The 12925-nt window shown below is 40.5% G+C and overlaps 1 protein-coding gene across 1 annotated transcript in view; it reads right to left on the bottom strand.

Moving 5' to 3' along the window:
- Positions 1-12925, bottom strand: part of LOC119410401 (proprotein convertase subtilisin/kexin type 6-like) — a 300210-nt gene that overhangs the window by 23837 nt on the left and 263448 nt on the right. Inside the window, exons 14-15 of the mRNA XM_037677312.1 lie at positions 11708-11801; positions 4740-4925 (exon numbers count right to left, since the gene is read on the bottom strand). Of these exons, the coding sequence (XP_037533240.1) occupies positions 4740-4925; positions 11708-11801 (280 nt within the window). The remainder of the gene's footprint in view (positions 1-4739; positions 4926-11707; positions 11802-12925) is intronic.

Raw genomic sequence — 12925 nt, 5'->3', positions numbered from 1 at the left:
ACAATGTTACACTATTACACTGTCACATTGTTACACTGTCACACTGTCAAACTGTCTCACTGTCACACTGTTATACTGTTACACTGTTACACTGTCATAATGTTACACTATTACACTGTCACACTGTCATAATGTTACACTGTCACACTGTCACACTGTCTCACTGTCACACTGTTACACTGTCACAATATTACACTATTACACTGTCACATTGTTACACTGTCACACTGTTACACTGTCACACTATTACACTGTCACACTATTACACTGTCACATTGTCACACTGTTACACTGTCACACTGTTACACTGTTACACTGTCACACTGTTACACTGTCACACTGTCACACTGTCACACTGTCACACTGTTGCACTGTCACACTGTTGCACTGTCACACTTTCGCAGTCACTGTCCACTGTGATTTCTTTGAGGGCTTTTAAACATTTGATAAGGTCATTAGAAAAATCTGAGCAAATATGTTCTTGATTTTAGTATTTTACATAGTTTTGTATGACACTGTATTGTTTTTATAACACAATTTTTTATTTTAATAGCTTTTTATCATTGTATATTGTTTGTCTGTACTTTACTGTATATGTTTTGTCTAAAAGAGGTCTCTCTTGAAAATGAGTCCTTGTAACAAACTAAAACATAATAAAAAAAAGCTGAAGTCTTCTAATCCAAAAACGACTAAAACATAGCAAAGATTTATTTCTTTCAAAAGTGTAATTTTGAGTTTTTGATGCTGTTCTACATCCATGTTTCAACGTCCATGTATGATAATCCATTGAGAATGTTATTTTATGCTTTGCGATTGTTGCAGCGACTCTTCTTGGCCCCTCAGGTAATGAGCAGTGACGCCGTTTTGTGGCTCACGGTGTGGCGTTCCCAGTCCCTGCAACACACTGGGTGCTGGTAATTGGTCACTGAGGGGACAGTAAATCTACGCAAGGACGTGGGAGAAGCACAATGACAAAAAGGCAGCGTTAGAAAGGAAGTGTGTGTGTGTGTGTGTGTGTGTGTGTGTGTGTGTGAGTGCTGCAGGAGGAGTGAGGTGAGAGAGGATAGGGGGTTGTTGTCTTTCATCTTCACAGCTTTTTCCTTAGAAACCTTCAACTGTTTACAAGGACTGATGCCTATTTGCACATGCACAAAAACACATACTTACACAGCCCCCCACTCACCCCGACTCCACTGCTCCCACCCACTCACATACAGTAAATGACCTGAGCAGGCAACAGTCTGTGGGCATGGAGTGTAATCAGACGTCTGCAGCATTGTGTCTGTCAAAACTCAGCCAAGGTTACTTAACCTTCCAGTCTTAATTTCCCTTCCATTTTAGCTACTTCCTCCATATCAGACATCGGCACATCTACGGGAGTCAAAAAATAAAAAGGAAAAGAAGAGTGCGGGAAGGAAAATGAAGATTGCCATGCTTGGCTGACGCTCGAAGATGAAAGTAGAGGATGATTCACTTTGCTATTGCAAAATGAACTGAACCGAGCTGAGCTGTGCCATGCTGTGCTGTGCCGGGCTATTTTTAAACTTCTATAAACTGGGAAAAGACGACGTGAAGCAGAGAAAATCAGTTCTATATCAAGAGAAAAGGTATGTGGAACATGGTCTCTATAGGAGAGTGTGTAAAAATGAGAGAATAAAAGATAATGTGAAGGGTCCTAAAAACCAAAATTATGACATTCATCAACTTTCTTCTCTTTTGCCCAAAAGTAATTTAGTTCTTCCTTTTGTGATAATATAAGTTGACAAAATGTCAATCATTTGACGTATAAAAACTGTATAAAAAGAAATAGACCTAAGATGAAAAGACACATTAAAGCTGAAGGCAGTGGCTCATTAAGGTCACCATGGTAACCACACACCTACAGCTCTCACCTCCTGACAGCACTTTTAACAAAATAGTCACACAAAAGTGCAGAATAAAGATCATCCACTGTGAAAACTGTAAATTGTGTAGGAAAAAACAAACCCTGAACTCTAAGTGGCAGAAACATCTACCTGTCATACATGTTAAAGTCTCTGCACCTGCCGTGTTTTATGTGCGAGATATGACGAGTGGGAAAGCCAATTTTCAGGAGAAATGTTGATCAGATACAATGGGAGTGAATGGAAGTTTGGTTGTGTGATCTCTCCGAAGAAACAAAAAGTTTGTGCAACAAGTTGCAACCACAACTTCAAATCAGGTTTGTCTTCCGTGGCATGCACTCCTGTTCTGTGTATCACTAAACAGCAGAGTTATGTAACAGCATTAGATTAAGAAACAACAAGACACAATGATGGTCCATGTTGACTGAAACTTAAAAGAGTCTCTGAAAAACTACTTCATAGTCAAACCGTTTGGATTGTTTGACTGAAAGACACATGCTCTAGATTCAGGGATAGATTTTACCCCGTTAGTTTGGTTAATTGTTTATTTTCTTCTCTTTTTTACACTAATGTGAACAATGTGATGTCATTTCCTGCAATTAATGCCTTTTCGCTCACTCACTCGTTGACGGTTGTTTTGAGAATCGGGTGGCGTACGCCACAGCAGACAATCACCCTGATGCAGACAATTGGCCACAATTTTATTTATTATTGCCATGTAAAATAAAATCATTTTAATTGCTGTTTCCACAAACTCCATAGAGCAACTTCTCTTTTTATTTGTTGCTCATTTGTCTCCTCTTCATTTTTTTGTGCTAATTTTTACTCAATGCAAAAAATGTTTTGTGTGCAAGTAAGAAAATATTGTGAACTCTACCTGAGCTATCAGTTCATCAGGACAGTTTCTTTTTTTTTGTGCAGAAACATTTCACCTTCGATCCGGAAGGCTTCATCAGTCAAGAAAACACACAACAAAACTGATTCTTCCTCCAACAGCTTACTCCAAAGTGGAACAATGAAGAGAGCCGGCAATGGAGGAGGGGCGTACCAAAGAGACCATCTAATCACAAGCAGAACTGGTTTGTTCCACTTTGGAGTAAGCTGTTGGAGGAAGAATCAGTTTTGTTGTGTTTCCTTGACTGATGAAGCCTTCCGGATCGAAGGCGAAAGGTTTCAGCTCAAAAAAAAAGAAACTGTCCAGATGACCTGACTGAAAAATGTTGGATTTTATACCTGGATTATTGAGCATGGACTTTGTTCTACCTGAGCTATACATCTTCAAAAACAGCTCACTCGTTTGCCAAAATCCTTTATGTTGCAACTTTGTACCCTTAAAAAGCCTATTTTTCCCCCTGCATACTGCTTAATTTGAAGGATCAGCTGGTCTCGCAACAAAATTTATCAACTTCTCCTGACAGGAGTCAAGGCATAAGGAGGACCCTCTTACCTCGATGGAAACAAATTGGATTCATGGTGACAACTGTTTTTTTTTTTTTTTTTTGCTGTGAATTTTTGGCTGGTGAATTCTGGATTGTCTATAAATTTGTGTGGATGTGCCGAAACTCGACAGCACTCAGACTGAATTTGGAGAGCTGCAGCAGGGAGCTGGAGCAGCTGTTATCAGGACTGTGAACTTTCTGGCAGCACCCATGAACGGTGGGAAAAATCTTGGAGAAGCTGTGAGCTCGACTTTTGGCGTAAAGGATCAATTCAGCTATTTTGAAGTTACATCAGAGGAATACATACCAGCGAGACTTTAAAAAGGCAGAAACAACAATTCACGAGTTCTGCCTGACCCAAACTGTGGCCTTGATGCTGGACTTACAGTATCTCAACTCCTCCTGGAATGTTTTGAAAACAACAAAGATGCTTTGTCTGTCTCCTCACCCTTCTCCAAGGCCATGGACATGTGACAGAACCTCAACCAAGCTGGTGACAAATAACACCTCTTATCTGGACAATGGCGCAGAGGGGGGCTCTGGACTATGCTATGACTTTCCCATCAAAATTCAATGTCTTCACCGGTCTATATGTTCATGTATCACGTCTATTGATGTTGCTTTGCTGTGGTAGTTTTTTTTTTTTGATGCCTCAAATCGTTCCCTGTCTAGGACACGGTGTGAGAGATCTTTTTTTCTACTGTCTCTCCTCATGTTTTCTTCCCTTTTCTCATCTAAGCAAAATATTATTCTGAATAAGAATAAGAAGGCCGTGCTATTTATAGCCGCAGCTTCGTGCACTCCGCCCATGTTTCGGACGACTGTACATATTTGCGTTGTATCTCGGTGCAATGCCAATAAAGTTTATTCTGATTCTGATTTTGATTCTGTCTACACCATACAATGTACTGCCCACTAATAGTCATAACACACCATTTCCAAACAAGCAACACTTTAACGTATTTTTGGCATGAGTTATTCCTAAATTATGGGAGAAATTAAAAAAAATGGATAGAAACAGTAGTAGAGCAGTAATAAATGTACATTGCAGCTTTATTTATTACTGCAAAAAGCATTTTTTGGCACATTTTATCCCCAAAGTGAGCTGCTAGTTGACACAGAAAAATCATTGGAAAGGTACATAAAAATAGTAAATGTACACTTAAACACAATGACCCTTATATTTAAGTTTTTCCTACCAATTATAAATAACACAAAAATATAAAAGTAACTACTAAGAAGACAAAGATGGTGGCTGCACAGGGCAGCAGGACTGAGGTGAAACACCTCTTGCTAACAAATATAGCAATAAAGTAACATTTTAAAAGTTGTTCATTACTAAACAGCTAATATGACCAAACTGACACAATGCACACATGCAACAGTAAACCTGATGGTCACCATATTTTTCTCTGACCTTGAGGATCCACAGGCCTCGAGGCTGCTCCCCCCAGCAGTGCACCGTCATCAGGGTCCAATTCTTCAGGCCCGCAGCGGAGGCATCATTGGGTCGTGTGTCCAACAGCAAAGACACCGTGCCACCTGGAGACTCCAGACTTATGGAGAGGTCACCGCGACACACTGCGTTAATACTCACTCTCACCTGATGAGAAACAGGTGGCAAGACAAGAGAGAGCGGAGACGTGTGAACAAAGAACTGGTTTTAGAGGGGATAAGAAGGAGAAGAAACAGTGGGAAAAAATCCAGTTGTCTTTTGTCAGTACACAACTTTTCATCTGATCTGTGCGATTACACTAATCAGACGTGTGACAATAAACTGTTTAAAATAATAAATGAATCTCAGAAAAACAGCTGAGTTTAAAGTGGCCTAAACTTGCAAAATTAAAATTATTATTATCAAAATTAAATTGATGCTCTCATGTTATTACAAACCGGATTCCAAAAAAGTTGGGACACTAAACAAATTGTGAATAAAAACTGAATGCAATGATGTGGAGGTGCCAACATCTAATATTTTATTCAGAATAGAACTCAAATCACAGATCAAAAGTTTAAACTGAAAGAATGTATCATTTTAAGGGAAAAATCTGTTGTTTCCAAATTTCATGGCGTCAACAAATCCCAAAAAAGTTGGGACAAGTCCATTTTTACCACTGTGTGGCATCCCCCCTTCTTCTTACAACACTCAACAGACGTCTGGGGACAGAGGAGACCAGTTTCTCAAGTTTAGAAATAGGAATGCTCTCCCATTCATGTCTAATACAGGCCTCTAACTGTTCAATCGTCTTGGGCCTTCTTTGTCGCACCTTCCTCTTTATGATGCGCCAAATGTTCTCTATAGGTGAAAGATCTGGACTGCAGGCTGGCCATTTCAGTACCCGGATCCTTCTCCTACGTAGCCATGATGTTGTGATTGCTGCAGAATGTGGTCTGGCATTATCGTGTTGAAAAATGCAGTCTTCCCTGAAAGAGATGACGTCTAGATGGGAGCATATGTTGTTCTAGAACCTGAACATAGTTCTCTGCATTAATGGTGCCTTTCCAGACATGCAAGCTGCCCATGCCACAAGCGCTCATGCAACCCCATACCATCAGTGATGCAGGCTTCTGAACGGAGCGTTGATAACAACTTGGGCTATCCTTGTCCTCTCTGGTCCGGATGACATGGCGTCCCAGTGTTCCATAAAGAACTTCAAATCGTGACACATCTGACCACAGAACAGTCCTCCATTTTACCACACTCCATTTTAAATGACCCCTGGGCCAGTACAAATGTCTGAGCTTGTGGAGCTTGCTAAGAAATGGCTTCCTCTTTGCAATGTAGAGTTTCAGCTGGCAACGGCGGATGGCACGGTGGATTGTGTTCACTGACAATGCTTTCTGGAAGTATTCCTGAGCCCATTCTGTTATTTCCTTGACAGTGGCATTCCTGTTTGAGGTGCAGTGATGTTTAAGGGCCTGGAGATCACGAGCATCCAGTAGAGTTTTACGGCCTTGACCCTTACGCACAGCGATTGTTCCAGATTCTCTGAATCTTTTGATGATGTTATGCACGGTTGATGATGATAACTTAAAAGTATTTTCTATTTTACGCTGGGTAACACCATTCTGGTATTGCTGCACTATCTTTCTGCGCAACAATGGTGGAATTGGTGATCCTCTGACCATCTTGGCTTCTGAGAGACACTGACACTCTGAGAAGCTCTTTTTATACCCAATCATGTTGTCAATTGACCTAATTAGTGTTAATTGGTCTTCCAGCTGTTCGTTATATGCTCACTTTCCTTTTTCTAGCCACTTATTGCTACTTGTCCCAACTTTTTTGGGATTTGTTGACACTGTGAAATTTTGAATCAACATATTTTTCCTTTAAAATGTTACATTTACTCAGATTAAACTTTTGATCTGTCATCTATGTTATATTACGAATAAAATATTGACATTTGCCATCTCCATATCATTGCATTCAGTTTTTATTCACAATTTGTTTAGTGTCCCAACTTTTTTGGAATCCGGTTTGTAGTTATCTTAGTTTAAGGTCAGCAGTAGTTTTGTTTTAAACTAAGTTATGTTAATTATACTTTGATATATACATTTCAAAGTAACACAGAAAACAAAACAAGGGATGTTTAAGAGGCCAAAAATCCTTTCACAAAGGTCAAATTACCTAAATAGGTTGACTTCAGTCATGTTTTTTAGTGACATGAAGAAAGTTGAAACTTCTCCAGGCCTTTATGTTTTGAGACAGTTTATTATAGTTTACAGTGTACAGAGTTGTAGCAACTACAGGGGAATAAAGTTGATAAGTCACACAATGAAGATCTGGGAGAGAGTTGTGGAAGCAAGACTTAGATGAGAGGTGACTGTGAGCAGCAGTATGGTTTCATGCTGAGAAAGAGCACCACAGATGCCATCTTTGCTTTGAGGATGGAAAAGTACATAGAAGATCAGAAAGAACTCCATTGTGTCTTTGTGTATTTAGAAAAAGCATATGAGAGGGTGCCGAGGGAGGAGAAGTGCTATGAGGAAATCTGGAATGGCAGAGAAGTATGTTAGACTGGTATTGGACATGTATGAGGATAGCAAGACAGTGGTGAGAAGTTCTGGAGTGACATATAGTTTCATAGATAGATCTGTGGTGAGAACAAGGAACAGGTGAAAGAGAACTTGGAGAGGTGGAGGTATGCACTTGAAAGAAGAGGAATGAAAGTCAGCCATAGTAAGGCAGCTGACTCATTTATGTGTGTTAATGAGAGGGAGGCTGGTGGAACAGTGAGGCTACAAGGAGCCGAGGTCACAAAGGTGCAGGACTTCAAATGCTTGAGGTCCACTGTCCAGGAAAATGGGGTGTGTGGTAAAGAGGTGAAGAAGTGAGTCCAAGCAGGAGGGAATGGATGGAGAAAAGTTTCACGAGTGATTTGTGACAAAAGGGTGTCAGCAAAGGTCAAAGGAAAAGTTTACAAGACAGTGGTGAGACCAGCTGTGCTGTATGGTCTGGAGACAGAGACATGTACAAAAAGACAGGAGACAGAGCTGGAAGTGACAGAAATGAAGACGTTGAGGTTCTCCTTAGGAGTGACAAGGATGGATAAGATTAGGAATGAGATCATCAGAGGTACAGCACAGGTTGAACAACTGGGAGATAAAGTTAAAGAAGCCAGACTGAGATTATTTGGAAATGTCCAGAGGAGGGACAGTGGTTTGGACATGTCCAGAGGCGGGACAGTGGTTTGGACATGTCCAGAGGAGGGACAGTGGGTATATTGGTAGAAGGATGTTAGAAATGCAGCTGCCAGGAAAAAGAAAAAGAGGATGTAGTTATAGAGGACATGTAGGTGGATGGAGTGAGGACAGAGGATGCAGAGGACAGGGTGAGATGGAGGAGGATGACTCGCTGTGGACACTCCTGAAGAGAGAAAAGCTGAAAAAGATTGAAGATTAAATGTTTAAAAAGTATTTGGTAGATGCTAAAATTTTCTTTCAGATTCATCATAAACAAGTTGCTCTGACATTAAAAAATAGAGTAATTTCGAAAATTGGATTTTACAAATCTGTGCGTTACATCACATCTGCTCCATCCATACGTACCAAAGCTAGTCTACATTATTATTATTATACATTATTTTTAGATAGTTTAATGCGGCTATAATATCAAACCTGACAACTTTCTTTCTTCTACTTTCAATAGCTCCCTTCCTCAGGGTTCACCACCACAAACTAACTTGCAGACTAGTGTGAAGACTTTGCAATAGGTTTTATGCCGGATACCCTTCCTGATGCAACCACAGCCCACCGAGCTACCACAGCCCTCTGTGTGGAGCAGAGCGCTGCTATCTAGGCTGTGCGAGGGAGCAGGAGGGGGTCTTGATCAAGGGCCCAGAGTGAGGCAAATCAAGGTGGAGGCAGACACCTTAACCCACCCACATATTTGATGATGTCAATCCAGGGGCCACCACTCCTCCTACCACAAACCTGACAACTTAATATGGATTTTTTTTTTAATTATTAAATTAAAGAGGGCATGTCTGCTTCTGCTCGGTTTATTCACACGACATGTGTTTATCCTCTAACGTGTTGTAAAAACCTGAGAGATGCATCTTAATCACATGCTAAAACATTGTCAGCTGATTCCATTTGAGGAAGAGGAGTAGTGGCTCTACTCTGAGCTCCCCCCAGGATGATGGAGCTCCTTACTCCATCTCTCAGGCTGAGCGCAGCCACCCTTCAGAGGATGCTCAGTTCAGCTGCTTGTATCCACGATCTTGTTCATTCAGTCAAAATGCACTCGTACGACCACAGGTGAGGGGTGACTCATGGATAGAGTTGTAAACTTTTTGCCTTTGTCTCAACTCCTTCTTCGCCTCCACACACTGGAACAATGCTCCCAATGATGAGACAAGGACTCAGTTTGTTGAAACATCTTGTTAACTAAATTCCCAGTTATTTGACTTTCTCCACTTGAGGCAGAGCTGCACCCCCAACCCAGCATGAGCACCTGTCCACCTTTTTCTGTTTGTCGAAACAAAACAAAATGTAAAAATATGAGCTTTAAATAAATCATTGCTTCAAAAGCAATAACAGATCACACACAACTATGGATTAGGTTTGTTTACCTCACTACATGACCAGACTAATCCCCCATCTTCAACAGAACAACATGAACCTGACTAGAATCTTTGTTATTCAGTCTCAGTAACAAAACCAGCATGTCTGTAAAAATTACAAGCTCCGGTTCTGATTTAGGGATCATTTAAAGCATGGGTGAACAAAGAAAAGAGTTTCCTTCTCATCAAACCCTCCAGATCAGCTTTGGACACGCAGAAAGGTAAATCTAACGAACACACCGTCCCTCAGGTTCCATCTGAATCAGTTCGGTTTCATCGGAGGTTCTGAACATGACAGATGTGGCAATGATGTGCACAAAGAAGAAGCATGTAAGGAGAGCAGGAGAGAAAGAAGACGCCAACCAAACTGGCTGAGAGGAACATTAGCTAAATGATTTAGATAAACTCATACCCCCCTTGGCCTCCCCACCCTCCCCACCAGCACCCAACACCCTCCCTGTCCCTGTTCATCACAAGCAGCACATCTGGTGTGACAATGGCACATAGCAGAGAAAGCCGCCAAGCTGCAAAAAGACTGACAGCCTGCTCCAGTTTACGGCACGTTACCACGGCAACACGTCCATCAATCACACCTCGCAGCGATGGCCTGACCCACGCTTTCTGCCAGGGAGCAGAGCCACAAAGATGAAGCCTTTTCAATTTACATGCTGACACACTCCCTTTCCCTCTCTCTCTCTCTCTCTCTTGCTGCTCGCTCGTTCACAAGTACACAAACTCACAAACACAGGCGACTCCGAACGTGCACGAACACACGCATGCCTGCTGCCACAATCAGACATGAACACATTTACATGTATGCGACCGTGCTCAGGAAAACACGGGTTTGCCATTTTCTGCAAACGACACTGCCAACACGTTAGACGTCGCAGAGGGATCCGTTTTTATCTTCTGTTCTCAGATACGGCGCATGACAGAGAAACTCGGAAACAATTTGTACGACATCCTCAAGCCTTCTCGCACGCTCGCAGAAGTTAAGTTTGGAAAGCACTTTTGTGAGATTTGTATGTTTTCAGGTGCAACAGGAACACTGAAAGGCTGAAAACAAAGCTCTGCAACAAAACAAAGCAGCTTAGGACAAACAGCGTTCAGTGTTTTCAGAGAAAACTTTAAAATAATTTAATTTCTTGCTGAAAGTTAGATAAAAAGGGTGATCTTATCTCTGATCGTATCGCAGGAGCTGCATCAGGTTAAGTCTATCGAAGCTTGAAGGCGAGATAAGGAGAGCAGGTATTTCGTCTCGGTCAAAAATAAATAACGTCGACGTGTTCGCCCCTCTAAACTTCACAGGTTTGTCTTCAACTCCTTTACGTTTACTCTGAACAACAAGCTGCGCCTCAGCCAGGAGCTGAAACGAGTCGGACCAGCTGGTTTCTGGGGTTTATGAGATGCAAACTAGTTTAAGGTAACTTCACACTAGATTTCACTTTTATTTTTCAATGACTGGTAAGAAACAGAATCGCTGCATTTACTAAAAAAAAAAAAAAAAAACTGTAACACAGATTGGAGATTATTATTATTATTTCTAATTTTCTAGATCAAATACACTTTGTAGTGGTTTATGCAAACAAATGACCAAAGGAACAAAAAAAAACAAGTATTTAAATCCATTTTATGTGAAGAAATAGAGTCAAAGCGATTTGAGTCAAATCTTAAAAATAACTTTTTTGCTCAAACTCCCACAATATTGCAAGATCTCCCCAATTTTTTTTAGTACTCATATTATGTATTTAATATGGCTCTCATACTACACCAAATGATGGGTCAAAATCTGCAACAATGACTAAGTTATATCCATTTACATGTTGGCTAAGGTGAATTACCAGTGGCAGCCATCTTGATTTGGGCTGACTTCAATGGTAATCATTTGTAGGTGTGTATCCAATATTAACTTTTTAAAAATGTCCTTAAAATATGTGCAGTGGTTCACGGGATATTTTGCTAACAGACAAACAGGGTTGACTCAGACAGTTAAATTTAAAGCAAGCATGTCGCTCATTGTGTAGCCCTCAAATATTAGGAATGACTGTCAGCTAGAAACAACATATTTCTGCTCAACGTTTGTAAAACAGACTGAGTTTGAGTCAATTTTGCATTTTCTAACGTTGATTAGCTGAGGCAGCCATCTTGCTTCAGGTTGACTCCAAAAGTTAATTACTTTTAAATACAGTATATGTCAATTATCGAGTTTCTGAGAATACTGATTTGTTCTGCTATTCTTAAAGTATTTACTAACCACACATACGGTCAAAAACATTACTGCCTGCCTTCACCGTTTGCTGGTGGGTGATGGAAAACTTACCTGCACATGCTCCAGAGTGGTGACCTCATCAGACGTCCCGCTGCAGCCCTCCGACTGGATCATGATCCTCACTTGGTCTCCAGGAGGAACAAATCTTCCAGACGATAGAAACAATAGTACATTCAGAGCTTCTGTTAGGCGAACTGTTTCCTCGCAGGCTCATTGCACCACGTGAACACACACATGAACATGTGACAAGACCGCGAAAGAGAAGTCAAAAAATTCTTGTGTTAATATTTTTGTTTGTGACAGCAAAACAAAATGACAAGAATAAAAGAGAGAACTGGAGTTTAACATGAATTACAAATCTGTGACAGCAAAAACCCCCCCCCCCCCCAAAAAACATTAAGTTATGCACGGTGAGCAACATTTTTACGTGCAGATGACAAAAGTTAAAACATTAATGGGCTAGCAAGACTTGAAGGAATGTACATGTATATTATCTGCTGTTTTAAAACATAAAACATTTCTTACGATGATGTAAGAAGGAGCCGATTCGGTCAAATCTTGTAAATGGTGTTTGGCGCACTCTGTTGCGATCTTGTGAGATTTGTGTTCAAAGTAGAACGACTCAGTTTCCATCACACTTAGCTATGGCATCTACCTTGAAGTGGGCTGACTTCAAAAGTTAACAAATTACAGTTGTGTATCCAGTCGTTACTTTCTGAGAGTTTCATTCTAATCTATTTACACGTTTATGAGATATTCTGTTAAGACGACAGACAGTGTTGACTTTAATGATTATTAGCAGAGATTTAAGCAAACACGTTGCACTGTTAGCTTTTAGAGTGGATGGATCTCAGCTACTATCACACTACATTTTAGCTAAATATCTTTAAAACTGGATTCGAGGTGGCCATTGTGTGTTCCCTAATTCCAGTTGGATGCAGAGGTCATCTGGAATTGGATCATCTCCAAAAGTTAACCAGTTGTTAAAATCCAAGCCATAATTACTTTCTGAGAGTTTCAATAAAATCCATTCTGTGGTCCAGGAAATATTTTTCTAACAGAGTTGACAATATTAGTAAATGGTACAAGTTTTAAAATCACATCTTCCACAGCCAAAATATATGATGGTGATGACTTTCAAATACAACTGCATCAAATCTTAAGACAATTTATGTCTTAGTTGTAGACATTTTTGTGTTCAGACTAGAAGAATTTGCGTTCAGTGTCATATTATATGTTTACATTGCAACTAAATACAACAAAATTTGG

Source organism: Nematolebias whitei, chromosome 5 (genome assembly GCF_014905685.2).
Source record: "Nematolebias whitei isolate Nwh7 chromosome 5, NemWhi1, whole genome shotgun sequence".
Taxonomy (NCBI): domain Eukaryota; kingdom Metazoa; phylum Chordata; class Actinopteri; order Cyprinodontiformes; family Rivulidae; genus Nematolebias; species Nematolebias whitei.
This window is presented reverse-complemented; position numbering and strand designations above follow the sequence as displayed.